A 12,652-nucleotide genomic window follows, 5' to 3' on the forward strand; every position below is an offset into this window, starting at 1 on the left:
CGATTTCTGTTCTCATCCTGAAGCAAAGTTCTTAACCTGAGGTACTATTTCTGGGTTAGCGGAGTCTGTAACCTGAAGCATATGTAACCTGAAGTGTATGTAACTCGAGCTACCACTGTACCTCGGGTTAAGAACTTTACCTCAGGATTAGAACAGAAATCGCGCAGCGGCAGCGGGAGGCCCCACTAGCTAAAGTGGTACCTCAGGTTAAGAACGGACCTCCAGAATGAATTAAGTTCTTAACCAGATACCACTGTAGTTCCAGCAGTGCTTTTTTTCTGGGTATGCATACCCCTAAACATTTTGTGAATCTAAGATTGGCCTCACTGAGGGGCAGTATATCAGTATAAGTAGGAAAGTGAGAGTACCCCTAAACATTTTTTTAAGAAAAAAAAGCACTGAGTTCCAGACATACAATGCTGTATCCTTGTTAAAATCTCAATATTCTCATTCACACATCATAGGCAATAGTAGGCAGTGCTTTGCTGACTGGGACCTTTAACGCGTTCTCAAAATACTTTCCTCTGCTAGCTCCCCCTCCCCTCTTTTAATGGCTTGAGTCCAATGTCTCTGCACTGCCCCCCTCCAAAAAAATTCAGACGATAAAAAAATGGTCAGCCTTTTAAACTGGAGATACACAGAACGCCTTCACATTGGTATTTTCCTGGTGGGTCAATTGCTGGGTGCGATCCTAATTGCTGTCTCTCTGACTCACTCTTAACCAGGAGTTCAATAATAAATGGACTACTGCAAGATTCATTGGTGGGTTTACTGCTGTTTGAAAGAGGCAGGGCAAAGAATTCAGGAATAACAGCACCATTCCTGTCCCACCACCGACAAAAATTGCCAAATTGAATGTCTTTTTCTAAAGGCAGACAAATTCTTCCCTCAAGCGAGGCAGGAAAATATGGAAGAACCTCCACTTTTCTCCTTCATGTGGTGGGGGCAAAGCAGACAGGGGGCTCATCCAGACTTCCTCTTGTGTTGCCTTTCTAGGCACGGGTTTGCCCTTGAAAGAGTTGTGCCTGAGCACTTTTATTTATTTAAGTATTTATTTGGCCGTGGCGCTTTCCCTGTGGCCACTCGCTCTATACCACTGAATCAGAGCAAACCGAAATCCATGGGAAACCCAAATTGCCATTCGTTCCAATTCAGAGGTAAGGAGAGGGGGGTTTTGTGGGGAAAGTGTCGGGGTTGGGGGGGGGGAAGTGCTCAGACAAAGAGCTTTAAAAAGTGGGCTGGGATGCCTAGGAATCGTAGGGGAAAGGTAAGTGTGGATGAGCCGTAGTTTAGTCCCCTTAGTGTGAATAGTACAGAAGTGAGGTACTTTACCGCTGAAGTTAACACAGGAGTAAACTACTGCTGTTTGAAGAGGCGAATGTGAACACACCTTCCTCTCGATAATTTAATTTAGGTTCTATGGGATGTGAGCTCATTCGCCTTTGTGACTTGTGTCAGTTCAACCAAAATGGTCAAAGGCCTGGAAACGATGCCTTATGAGGAACGGCTAAGGGAGCTGGGCATGTTTAGCCTGGAGAAGAGGAGGTTAAGGGGTGATATGATAGCCATGTTCAAATATATAAAAGGATGTCACATAGAGGAGGGAGAAAGGTTGTTTTCTGCTGCTCCAGAGAAGCGGACACGGAGCAATGGATCCAAACTACAAGAAAGAAGATTCCACCTAAACATTAGGAAGAACTTCCTGACAGTAAGAGCTGTTCGACAGTGGAATTTGCTGCCAAGGAGTGTGGTGGAGTCTCCTTCTTTGGAGGTCTTTAAGCAGAGGCTTGACAACCATATGTCAGGAGTGCTCTGATGGTGTTTCCTGCTTGGCAGGGGGTTGGACTCGATGGCCCTTGTGGTCTCTTCCAACTCTATGATTCTATGATTCTATGAAATAGGTGCCCAGGTGCTGATGTTTCCCCAGAAGGAGCAAGTCTCAAAATCTGGGCTGATTTTGGCTTCAAGTCACCTCCCTCTCCCTCCTTCCCTTGTTTGTTCTCCATAGGATCTTGGATCCATGCAAGGCCCTGGCAGGGGGATGGAGACACGCTGAAATGGCTTGTTGCCCCAATTATCCTGCAAATGCTCCCTAAATAAGCAGACCACACGTCCTTGATGCCACATGGACCCAGAAGACTTGCTATGGATTGGGCAGACACAACCCAATAACTTCTCTTTATAGAAAACCTGGCAAAACACTCAACTTCCTTATGGACAGAGGTGTGGTTGCAAAGGGAGGGGCCTTTAAGGTGCAAAAAGCCCGGGGCGGATTTTTTTATTTTTGCAAAGCATATCTGTGTACCTTGGCAGTGGAGGCTATTTTCTGCTCCTGTGGTGATGGCGTTTCCAAGGGCACAATTTTATTTTTGTTTAAATCCAAACAGGAAGGAAAAGCAGCTGTTCATTAACAGGGGAGGAAATAAAAGTGTTTGTTCAGAAACACAGCGAAGAAAAGTTCAACCCAGTTTCCTGGGTGTTGTTGTTTTTTGCACCCTCAGCTATGTCCTAAAATGGAACTCATTCCTATAGACTCCAATGGGAGCCGCTGAGAACTGAACCAAACTCCTGGCCACAAAAACCCCATCTCAGGTTCTTTTTTGTTCTAAAGCAATCCTGTGGTTCAGTTATGGCAGCTGGAGGTAGGATACCAATCAAACGAAGTTCATTAGGCAACCAAATGCAAGTTGTAGCCAGGATTCGAGATACCCCTGAACGAGGGCAATATTGCACCAATGATTAAAAATCACAACGCTGGGCGACATTGGTGGCATTGCAGGGGCCCCAAATGTGGTTGCTACCAGAACTTACTTCTGAGTAGACAAATCGTTAGGGCTGCCCTGAAATCAACGGGTCTGACTCTCAGGCAAGTAGGGTTCGGATCGCAGTCTTGGCATCGTAGTAATTTCCCTCAGACTTTGGCTGGTCTCACTAGAATATAGAAGATTTGGGAGCTTATAAAGACTGTGACAGAGAACAACATTTTGGGGGTGTTGCCTAGTAAGAGAGATCCTTGTTGTTCAGAAGAGAGTGCTTGCTGTCGAATTAAACAAAAATCTGGAGATCCTAGAAAATCTTTTCAAACTTTTTTTTCTTTTTCTTTTTTTAAACATTTCCTATCACTCGCTCCACTGCGGCCCCGCCATCCTCTCCCCTTCACCTTGAGGTAAACTGGAGTTGAGGTGAGCAGGAGATCTCTTCTGCACCACCTCCGCTTCCTGTTTGCCCCTCACAATCTCCCTGATAAGAATTATTTTTTTTAATTATTTTTTTTGTCAAGGTTGTATTTTTTTTTCTTCTTCTTCTCCCCCACCCTCCCCACTTTCATGCAAAACAACCCCCTTTGGTTTGCCCCTCACCCCCGCACACCCTCCCCAGGAAAAAAAAACGAAACAAAAACAAAACAAAAACAAAAAAGGCAGAAAATATAAACATCAAATGAAAATTATGGGCGTGCAGGGGGGAGGGGGTGGGGGGGAGAGAAGGACACATTATTAAATTAACAGAGAACTTGTAACGGCGGTCGAAAAAGAAATTCAATTTACACAAGATTCCACAGCACAGATATACACAGAAAATACAACTCTTATATTACAGTAGTCTTGGAGGGAGGGGTGGGGGGGTCTGTGTGCCATATTGTAAAAGTCCAGAGTTCAATTGCCCACCCCAGGCTGAGATCTCCCTCAGCATCTCAAACCTGAAATCCTGACTCCCTGCTCCTCTTTAGAGAAAGAAAGAAAAGAGCCCACTGTTGGCTAGGATACAGTTTTCTCCTACCACTGAGCCGGGATTATAGTGTGGATAGGTGTGTGGTGGTTTTTTTTTGGGGGGGGGGGTGTCCCACCGCCCTCTCCATCTCACATCAAAATCCCTGGCCCTTCGTCTCGGAGGGAAAGCGAGCTGCATCTTGGTGGCCGGGCGAGAAAAAGATGGAAGCTGTTTTTAAAAGGGGATTCGCCTGTGCCAAGATGCAGCCGCTTCTGGGCAAAGGCAGCAGCAAAGTATACAAGCGTCCCCAGCTCAGAGCTCTGCGATTTTCAAGTAGCTGCTGCGGGTGAGCCCTGGCTCTTTATCCGCCAGCTCTTCTCTTCACATTTCCCAGAGTCCGGAGCGGAGGGAGGGAAACCAGGCCCCCCTCGTACCCGCGCCGCCACCCACCCACCCTCCACCCTCTTCTCCCCGCTCTCGTTGAGAAGAGGGGCAGGAGAGTTAACGTGAGCAGCAACCTCCTCCTGGCAGCCGCGAGCTGGAACCAGGTACACCTTTGTAGCAGCAAGGCAGAAAAAACCCAAAAGTAAAAAAAAAAAAAGTGCCAATGGACGTTTAGCACCCTTAGGAGGGCAGGGAAAGGAGGGCAGCTGGGCTGGTCAGTCCGATCCGTGGCAACAGGAGGGCGATGCAAGATGCCCCTGGATCTACTGGGAATCAGAACAGGGAGACGCTCAGGTTGCCGTGGAGGAGTGGGGTGGGCAGGGCTGGGCGTATATTTTCTTTCACATTCTTATGCCCCTGCCTGGAACGACAACAACAATAAATAGACACCAGAGGCGGAGGCCCGCAGCCCCTGCAGACTTGGGGACGGGCCCCCTCCTCAGCTTGAGTCCTTCGAGGGTTTGCCAGAGAGCACAAGCCACTGCTGCTAGGAGGAAGGGGTGGGATGGGGGGGGGAGCTCGTTCGTTCCCTCTCCTCCCCTCTCTCCAGCCTCCCCGCGTGGTCCCGTTTTCTCCTTCTTGACAACAGCAGCGGCTCCTCACAGTCTGGATTGGCGCACATGATGAGGAAGGGGCAGCGGTGGCGGGGAGTCCTCCTGTCCAAGGCGTGGTGGCGGCCAGATGCACTCGGGGGCGGCATCTGCGCGGAAGAAGAAGCGGCGTTATTGCCTCGGGGGCAGAACGAACGGGCGTCTGCACTACTGAAACAGCAAGTTTCCTTTTTCTAAAGTAACCACGGGGAACCCCTAGCCTGCAGGCCTAAGCCAACCTGCCCGCCCTTTCGATCCGGCCCCCCACCAACACGCTCCCGATGCTACTTCACCCTCGCTGACTCTGAGCACAATTCAAAGTGTTCGTGTTGACCTTTAAAGCCCTAAACGGCCTCGGCCCAGTATACCTGAAGGAGTGTCTCCACCCCCATCGTTCTGCCCAGATGCTGAGGTTCAGCTCCGAGGGCCTTCTGGCGGTTCCCTCACTGAGAGAGGCCAAGTTACAGGGAACCAGGCAGAGGGCCTTCTCGGTAGTGGCGCCCGCTCTGTGGAACGCCCTCCCATCAGATGTCAAAGAGATAAACAACTATCAGACTTTTAGAAGACATCTGAAGGCAGCCCTGTTCAGGGAAGTCTTTAATGTGTGACATTTTGATGTATTTTTAATCCTTGTTGAAAGCCGCCCAGAGTGGCTGGGGAAACCCAGTCAGATGGGCAGGGTACAGATAATAAATTATTATTATTATTATTATTATTATTATTATTATCATCATCATCGCCAGCCTGTTCCTCTCCTTTAATGATTGTCCCATCAGCTGTGAACTGGACCCTGGAGACAGTTCTGGAAGAGGGGTGTTTTATTAGATTTGCTTTTAGCACTCCTCCAAAGGACTTGTGGCACCACAGAACCACAGAATTGTAGAACTGTACAGTCATCTAGCCCAACCGCAAGGAATGCAGGAATCTCAACTAAAGCACCCCTGACAGATGGCCATCCAACCTCTGCTTAAAAACCTCTCCAAGGGAGGAGAGTCCACCTCCTCCCAAAGCAGTATATTCTACTATTTATCAGCTCTTGCTGTCAGAAAGTTCTTCCTCATGTTTAGTTAGAATCTCCTTCCTTGTAACCAAATACAGTGGTACCTTGGGTTACATACGCTTCAGGTTACAGATGCTTCCGGTTACAGACTCTGCTAACCCAGAAATAGTACCTCGGGTGAAGAACTTTGCTTCAGGATTAGAACAGAAATCGTGCGGCAGCGTCGGTGCAGCGGGATGCCCCCTTAGCTAAAGTGGTGCTTCAGGCTAAGAACAGTTTCAGGTTAAGAACAGACCTCAAGAATGAATTAAGTTCTTAACCTGAGGTACCACTGTATGGACTTGTCCTCCACCCCCTTTATTCTCACAACAAGCCTCCAAGGCAGGTTAGGCTGGCCCAAGGTGGCCCTGGGTGCTCTGGGACTGAGGAGAGACTTGAATCCAGGTCTCCCTGGTCTACATCAGAAAAGCTAAGTCAGGGGTCAGCAAACTTTTTCAGCAGGGGGCTGGTCCACTGTCCCTCAGACCTTGTGGGGGGCCGGGCTATATTTCGAAGGGGGGCGGGGAATGAACGAATTCTTATGCCCCACAAATAACCCCAGAGATGCATTTTAAATAAATGCACACATTCTACTCATGTAAAACACCAGGCAGGCCCCGCAAATAACCCAGAGATGCATTTTAAATAAAAGGGCACATTCTACTCATGTAAAAACACGCTGATTCCCAGACCGGCCGGATTTAGAAGGCGATTGGGCCAGATCCAGCCCCTGGGCCATAGTTTGCCTACCCATGCGCTAAGTGCTACACCACATTAGCTCTCGAGCATGAGTCTCTGCTTCGGCACGTGTTGCTTTCACAGTGCCCTGCAGGTATGTAGTCAGTGTCAAAGAGCAATAGCACATACTGACCTTAGTCATCTTGGCGTTAACAGGAGTACGTTCGCACTGACATACTGTCTGCCCGTTGGCTACCTAATGAGTTCCCTGTGAAAAGGACCACGGGTGGGGAGATGAAGGAAACAAAAAGCAAAAGAGATCAAACAAAACGGCCCTCACGCTCCTGAGCCTTCAAAGATCAGTCACTGGATGGCCACATGTGCAGTACCTGGGTGTTTTGGCACAGGAAACTGTCCCTGCCCATCTCTTCTCCTACCACCCCACCCTGCACCGCTGAAAAGTACACCCTCCAACAGTTTCCCCACATGTAGGTCCGCCATATTCTGAAGAGCAAAAAAGAGGGTGCTATGACAAACACTCATTCCAAATACTCCTACTCCAGGCATAAGCAACCTTTTGGCCTACAACTCCCATGATCCCTAGCTAACAGGACTAGTGGTCAGGGATGATGGGAATTGTAGTCCAAAACATCTGCAGGGCCGAAGGTTGCCTATGCCTGCCCTACTCTATGTAGGCTATAGAAGCTGTGATATATTGCTGAGGGAGGCAGGAGAAGAGAAGAAGAAAGCAAGTCTTCAGCCACCAGTTATGTCTATGTCTCATCCAGAAAGTATAGCCAGAGACATTTTGGCAAATTTAACAAATCCACCTGGACGGAAATTTTACCCCTGGAAAAGAGGACATGTCCTGGAAAAAGAGGACACACTGCAACCCTACGAGCACCAGTGACCTTGGTGACTTCAATGCAGGCTTCTGTTTCACACTTTGGTCCCATTAAAATCAGCGTCAAATCAAAGTCTCTGCCATTCCAGTGGGAATGAAGAATGGACTGGCAACAATTGGGATGTGGCTATATTAGAGCAGCTAACTGGGCTTGGAAGGGTAGCAAAAGGTATTGCAAACCTTTTGTTAAAACCTGGTCTCCTTTCTTTTCATATGTAAGGGAAGGAGATAACAATTCTCTCCCACCAACTACTCAAATTTGTCTGCAGAGAGGCTATATTAAGCACTAACGTCTTAAGTATACGCTTGAAAACTCAGTGCAATTTTTTTGTGGAGATTATATATCTAGACTATCCAGTCACTTGTTAAAAGTTCTATTATTTTGAAAAATAAAAATTTCATTGCAAAGAAGAAGACAAATAATGGGCCAACATAGTCGGTACAGTGGTTAGAACTGGGGTTATGGAGCAAGGATTAGGAGGTACAGGGATAACGGTTTAGTAGTGAGTGAATCATTTTACACATGTTCACAAGCCTTCTTCTCGCCTGCTGGCAGCCTGGAGTTGCAGAGGGCGGGAAACAGACATTGCTGGCACCAGCAAGTGCTTAATTTTGTCACTGTTTTTCTAATGTTCGTTTTATTTATATCGTGTAAACCTGAGGAGATTTATACTGAAAGACAGCGCGGGCATTTTAATATGCAAATAAATAAAAAGTGGGGAAAGAAGGCCTGCTCCTGACATTTTGCGCTCTGCCCATACAAAGCCCCTGCGCAAGGGAAGCAGCTTTCTCCACACAGCGGCTCATGTACCCTCTGGCTGCATCTTACGAAGCTGCACCCCGGGTGAGGTAATGGAGGCCACGGAGGCTGTGCGGAAATTGGCCGGCAGCATCTCGGCCGAATCGGGGCTGACACCGCGGAGATCTTTCTCCCGGAACATCTTCCGCCAAGATGGGGAACGACTGAAGGTCTTGGCACTGTCCTGTGAAGCAGAGAAAGAAGAATGCATAGGTGGGCGCACAGAATAAAGGTTGGAATACGTCACCAAGCCAGAGGCTCTGGAAGGAAGGGATGCTCACCTCATCCAGCCGCCGGTCGGTTCCCATAGTGATGAGGTTCCCAAATTCCTTTTCCAACATCTGCCGAGCCTAAATTGAGAGAAAAAAGAAGGAGGTCCTTTCAGGCTTGACCCCTTGCAACTGCTCCACAAGGTACTAGTCCTTCTCTGCTTGCAAAGTATCAAGGAGAGGAGAAACAGAGTCTGGGGATCTCATTAGTAAAGGGACCCCTGAGCATCAGGTCCAGTTGTGACCGACTCTGGGGTTGTGGCGCTCATCTCGCTTTATTGGCCGAGGGAGTACAGCTTCCGGGTCATGTGGCCAGCATGACTAAGCCGCTTCTGGCGAACCAGAGCAGCGCACGGAAACGCTGTTTACCTTCCCGCCGGAGCGGTACCTATTTATCTACTTGCACTTTGACATGCTTTCGAACTGCTAGGTTGGCAGGAGCAGGGACCAAGCAACGGGAGCTCACCCCGTCATGGGGATTCGAACCGCCGACCTTCTGATCATCAAGTCCTAGGCTCTGTAATTTAACCCACAGCGCCACCCGCGTCCGGGGATCTCATTGGCCAGGGCATTATGGTCCCATAGAGAAGGGGTGGGGAAGCTTTCACCCTCCAGATGTTGCTGAACTCCAATTCCATCAGCCCCAGCAAGCACGGCCAATAGACCAATAGTTGTAGTTCAGCAACAGAAGAACAGGGCGTGTGCCACTACCCAGAAGGCCCTCTGCCTGGTTCCCTGAAACTTCATTTCTCATAGTGAGGGAACTGCCAGAAGGCCGTCCCGGCTGAACAATAGGGGTGGAAACACTCCTTCAGGTATACTGGGCCGAGGCAGTTTAGGGCTTTAAAGGTCAGCACCAATACTTTTTAATTTTAATATGTAATATTTTTTATTTGCTTTTCTGTTATATCTTGCCATCAATACGTACCCTGTTACATTCATGCATAAAACGAAACATAAATGTAAAACATGGACATATACTAATAATGGCTGTTGGGATACTGCCGGGGAGACGGGGGCATTCAGCAGGCCCCCAGCTGGCTCTAGCCACTGGCCAGCAGCCGGGCGATCTCTGGTACAGCATCAATCAGCAACACGAGCCTCAGATACATTTAGAGACTCAGCACGTTCTTATCAGCAGTGTGAATAACTTCTCACAACGGACATGGCGGACAGAGACATGTGTAAGCATTATTTACAGGCGTTTATTCAGCATAGTTCAGGAACAAAGGAAAAACATGTCTGCTTCCCTTCGTGTCCAGCAAACAGGAACATAGCAAAAGCAATATATAAACGGAAGTTCCCAGCAGACTGTGCTGGAAGTAAACAGGCATGTGACACACAATAGTTATGCCTGATCCTTTTAAGGTGGAACGGAACTATATCCTAACATATCCAAATTCCTCCAGGTTGTTTAATCCCTATATATCTTTACTTTTACTTCCCTCCTACTCTTTCCAAGACTTTGAATTGTGCTCGGAAACGTATTGGGAGCCAGTTTAGATCCTTTAGGACTGGTGTTCCCCATACCTGCCACAGAGGCCGATGAAGAGGGACCATGTGTGTGTGCCCCTCTTAAGTCAGGGGAACCCACTTGCCACACTGAAGGCACCTAAGAGAGGTCCAAGGCCAGGTAAACCCAAGGCTCCAGGATTTGCCACTGCACGAGGCACCCTTCATTTTGCCTCATCCCTCAGGCTCCCCCTCAGTCCTCCCCTTCCCACATCTGGCCTTCCCAGGTCTGCTCCTCACCTGTGTGTTCTGGGTAGGAATCTGCAGCAGCAGGGCCAAATCGTTGCAATCAAAGGTGTCGTCCAGGGCCAGGAGGGCCCCGTGCACCCCGCTTTCGATCAGGTTGTTGGCGAACTCCTTCAGCCCAATCATTTGCACCCAGCACATCACACGCTCGTTTGACCACACCATCACATCTGGAAGGGGGGGGTAGAGGAGGCAGGCTTACCAGCAAGCTCAGTCCCGCACACCCCACAATCTGTTTGTCGCTGCCCCAATTTACACTATTTGGGGATGACCCTGGGCCTTTGCTTCCTGTTCCACACCTACCTTTGATTTGGTTCTGGCTCTCTTCCCGTCTTCTCTCCAGTTCCTTCCGGTCATAGTTCAGCCGCTTCAGGCACATGATCCCATAATGGAGGCTCACCCTGAAACAGATAGAAGAGGAGGTTACACCTGAGATATAAGTGAAGTGGCTAAAACAGGGCTGGCTCCGGGTTCAAGGGGGCCCCTTTCCTGTGTTGGTGGGTGATGGTGGGTTTATCTGGTGGCAGCGGCAGCAACATTCTGTTCAGGACTGGGTACAACGGAACAGGGAGTCGCCATTTAAATTTCCCACAATGCCCCTGACACATCCTTGCTCTAGGGAATTGTGGGAAATGAAAATGGCGGCTCCCACACCTGGCCGCCCAGTACTGTTTGGGGTGCTGAAGTGCCACAGGCATCAGCTGGGGCCTTGTTAGCCACCCGTGGGTGCCACATGCCGATTCCAGCTCTGGACTACAAGTGGACAAATTCTTGGTTCAAATTCAACCTCTTGTCAAATGCTCAGAGAACCCCTTTGAAAGCTTCCAAGCTTTAGGTTTTAATGCAGAAGACAGAAAACGATTTGGGAGGTGGGCACTTTGGTGCTTGCTTATCGCTATTCTCAGCACCCTCGTCCTTCCCAGAATCCCCTGCAGCGGGTGTGTGGAGCCATTACAGGAAGCTTTATTCGCAACAATGGCTGCTCTCTCGTGCAGGAGTAGGCCCTCGCTCCTGAGCAAACAGGTGCAAGACTGCTCTGTAAAACTACGTTTTCAACGTGGATGCACATGTCTTATCTGCAGAAGGTTCAATCAAGCCCGTGGGCTCCCCTTCTTCACCTGTGGAAGCTGTCCACCATCTTGAGCTGGCCCCGCAGTTCCTTCTTGTTGAGGTGGTCCAGCATTCGGGCATCGACGAGCGACTCCATGAAATAGCTGCGGTACTGGGGCAAGCCCAGGCTGGGCAGCCAGTCGTTCCCCACCCACTCGTGGTTCATGTCACCGTACGCCAGGATCTTTGGAAACAGAGAAGGGAGGAAGACGGTGTGAGTGAGAGGGAGGTGCGCGCACACAAACACACTATGTATGTTTTGGGCTTTGAGCAATTAGCGATGCTTGTTTAATTAACACAGTTACAAACCTTTCCCCAATCCCCCTCACCTCTCTCAGGACAACACTTCCTTCTGAATTCTGTGCATCTACTGTATTGTATTTATTTAGTTACTGCATTTATAACCTGCCTTTCTTTCATGGAAGCAATAAGCTGAGATCTTTGGGTGAAGTGTGGTATATTATTGTTGTTGTTGTTGTTGTTGTTGTTGTTGTTGCTGTTAATAATGTCCCTTAGGGAGCCTTCCAAGCCAGATACTGTACTGAACCTAGACCTGCCCAGCTTCAGCAAAACTGCTGCACATGTCCTTAGCATTAGTTTTCCCATTTCAGGACAAAATGGAACCAGGAATTTAAAAAGTGCAAACTTTCGGAGTGGGTGGGTAGGAAAGCAGCAAAAAAAAAAAAAAAAACCATCAGGCCCTCCTCTCTCCACCCTAAAAATGGGAAAACTAAAATTTCTGCCCACTTGCTCTTCAAATCCATTGGTTCTCTAATCCCCTTTCTTTTTCAACTTATAGACGTAGTGGATGTTACTGTGCAACGAAGGTAGCAGATCCCTGAGCAACAGACATTAGTGCTTTCCCTAAATTCCAGTGTGATTCCCGGAGAGCGGAACATGCCCCTCTTTCTTGTGACAAGATGGCGTGGGTTCTGGGCACTGTTGGAACTTGCGCATCTCAGCCCAGGGCAGATGGGCAAGTTCCCCTTTCACCCATTCCCCAAAGCAGAGTATTACCGTATTTTTTGCTCTATAAGACTCACTTTTTCCCTCCTAAAAAGTAAGGGGAAATGTGTGTGCGTCTTATGGAGCAAATGCAGGCTGCGCAGCTATCCCAGAAGCCAGAACAGCAGGAGGGATTGCTGCTTTCACTGCGCAGTGATCCCTCTTGCTGTTCTGGCTTCTGAGATTCAGAATTTTTTTTCTTTCTTGTTTTCCTCCTCCAAAAACTAGGTGCGTCTTGTGGTCTGGTGCGTCTTATAGAGCGAAAAATATGGTATGTGTCTTGGATCCCCCACCTTTTCCCCTATCCCTGGTGGTGTGTGAAGCAGCTCTCGCGCCATCTCATCACAG

The 12,652-nt window shown here is 48.7% G+C and overlaps 1 protein-coding gene across 20 annotated transcripts in view; it reads right to left on the reverse strand.

The window, feature by feature from the left end:
* Positions 1 to 3,074: 3,074 nt before the first annotated feature.
* The window catches only part of PPFIA3 (PTPRF interacting protein alpha 3), a 71,061-nt gene continuing 61,483 nt past the window's right edge, over positions 3,075 to 12,652 (reverse strand). For all 20 annotated transcript variants that reach the window (XM_083408113.1, XM_083408116.1, XM_083408115.1 and 17 more), the window contains 7 exons: positions 11,308 to 11,483; positions 10,493 to 10,590; positions 10,184 to 10,359; positions 8,444 to 8,512; positions 8,175 to 8,346; positions 6,653 to 6,727; positions 3,075 to 4,852 (listed from right to left, as the gene is read on the reverse strand). In XM_083408113.1, the coding sequence (XP_083264239.1) occupies positions 6,669 to 6,727; positions 8,175 to 8,346; positions 8,444 to 8,512; positions 10,184 to 10,359; positions 10,493 to 10,590; positions 11,308 to 11,483 (750 nt within the window). In that variant the 3' untranslated portion in view covers positions 3,075 to 4,852; positions 6,653 to 6,668. The remainder of the gene's footprint in view (positions 4,853 to 6,652; positions 6,728 to 8,174; positions 8,347 to 8,443; positions 8,513 to 10,183; positions 10,360 to 10,492; positions 10,591 to 11,307; positions 11,484 to 12,652) is intronic.

This window comes from Podarcis tiliguerta, assembly GCF_965153285.1.
Source record: "Podarcis tiliguerta genome assembly, chromosome: 13".
NCBI classification, from domain to species: domain Eukaryota; kingdom Metazoa; phylum Chordata; class Lepidosauria; order Squamata; family Lacertidae; genus Podarcis; species Podarcis tiliguerta.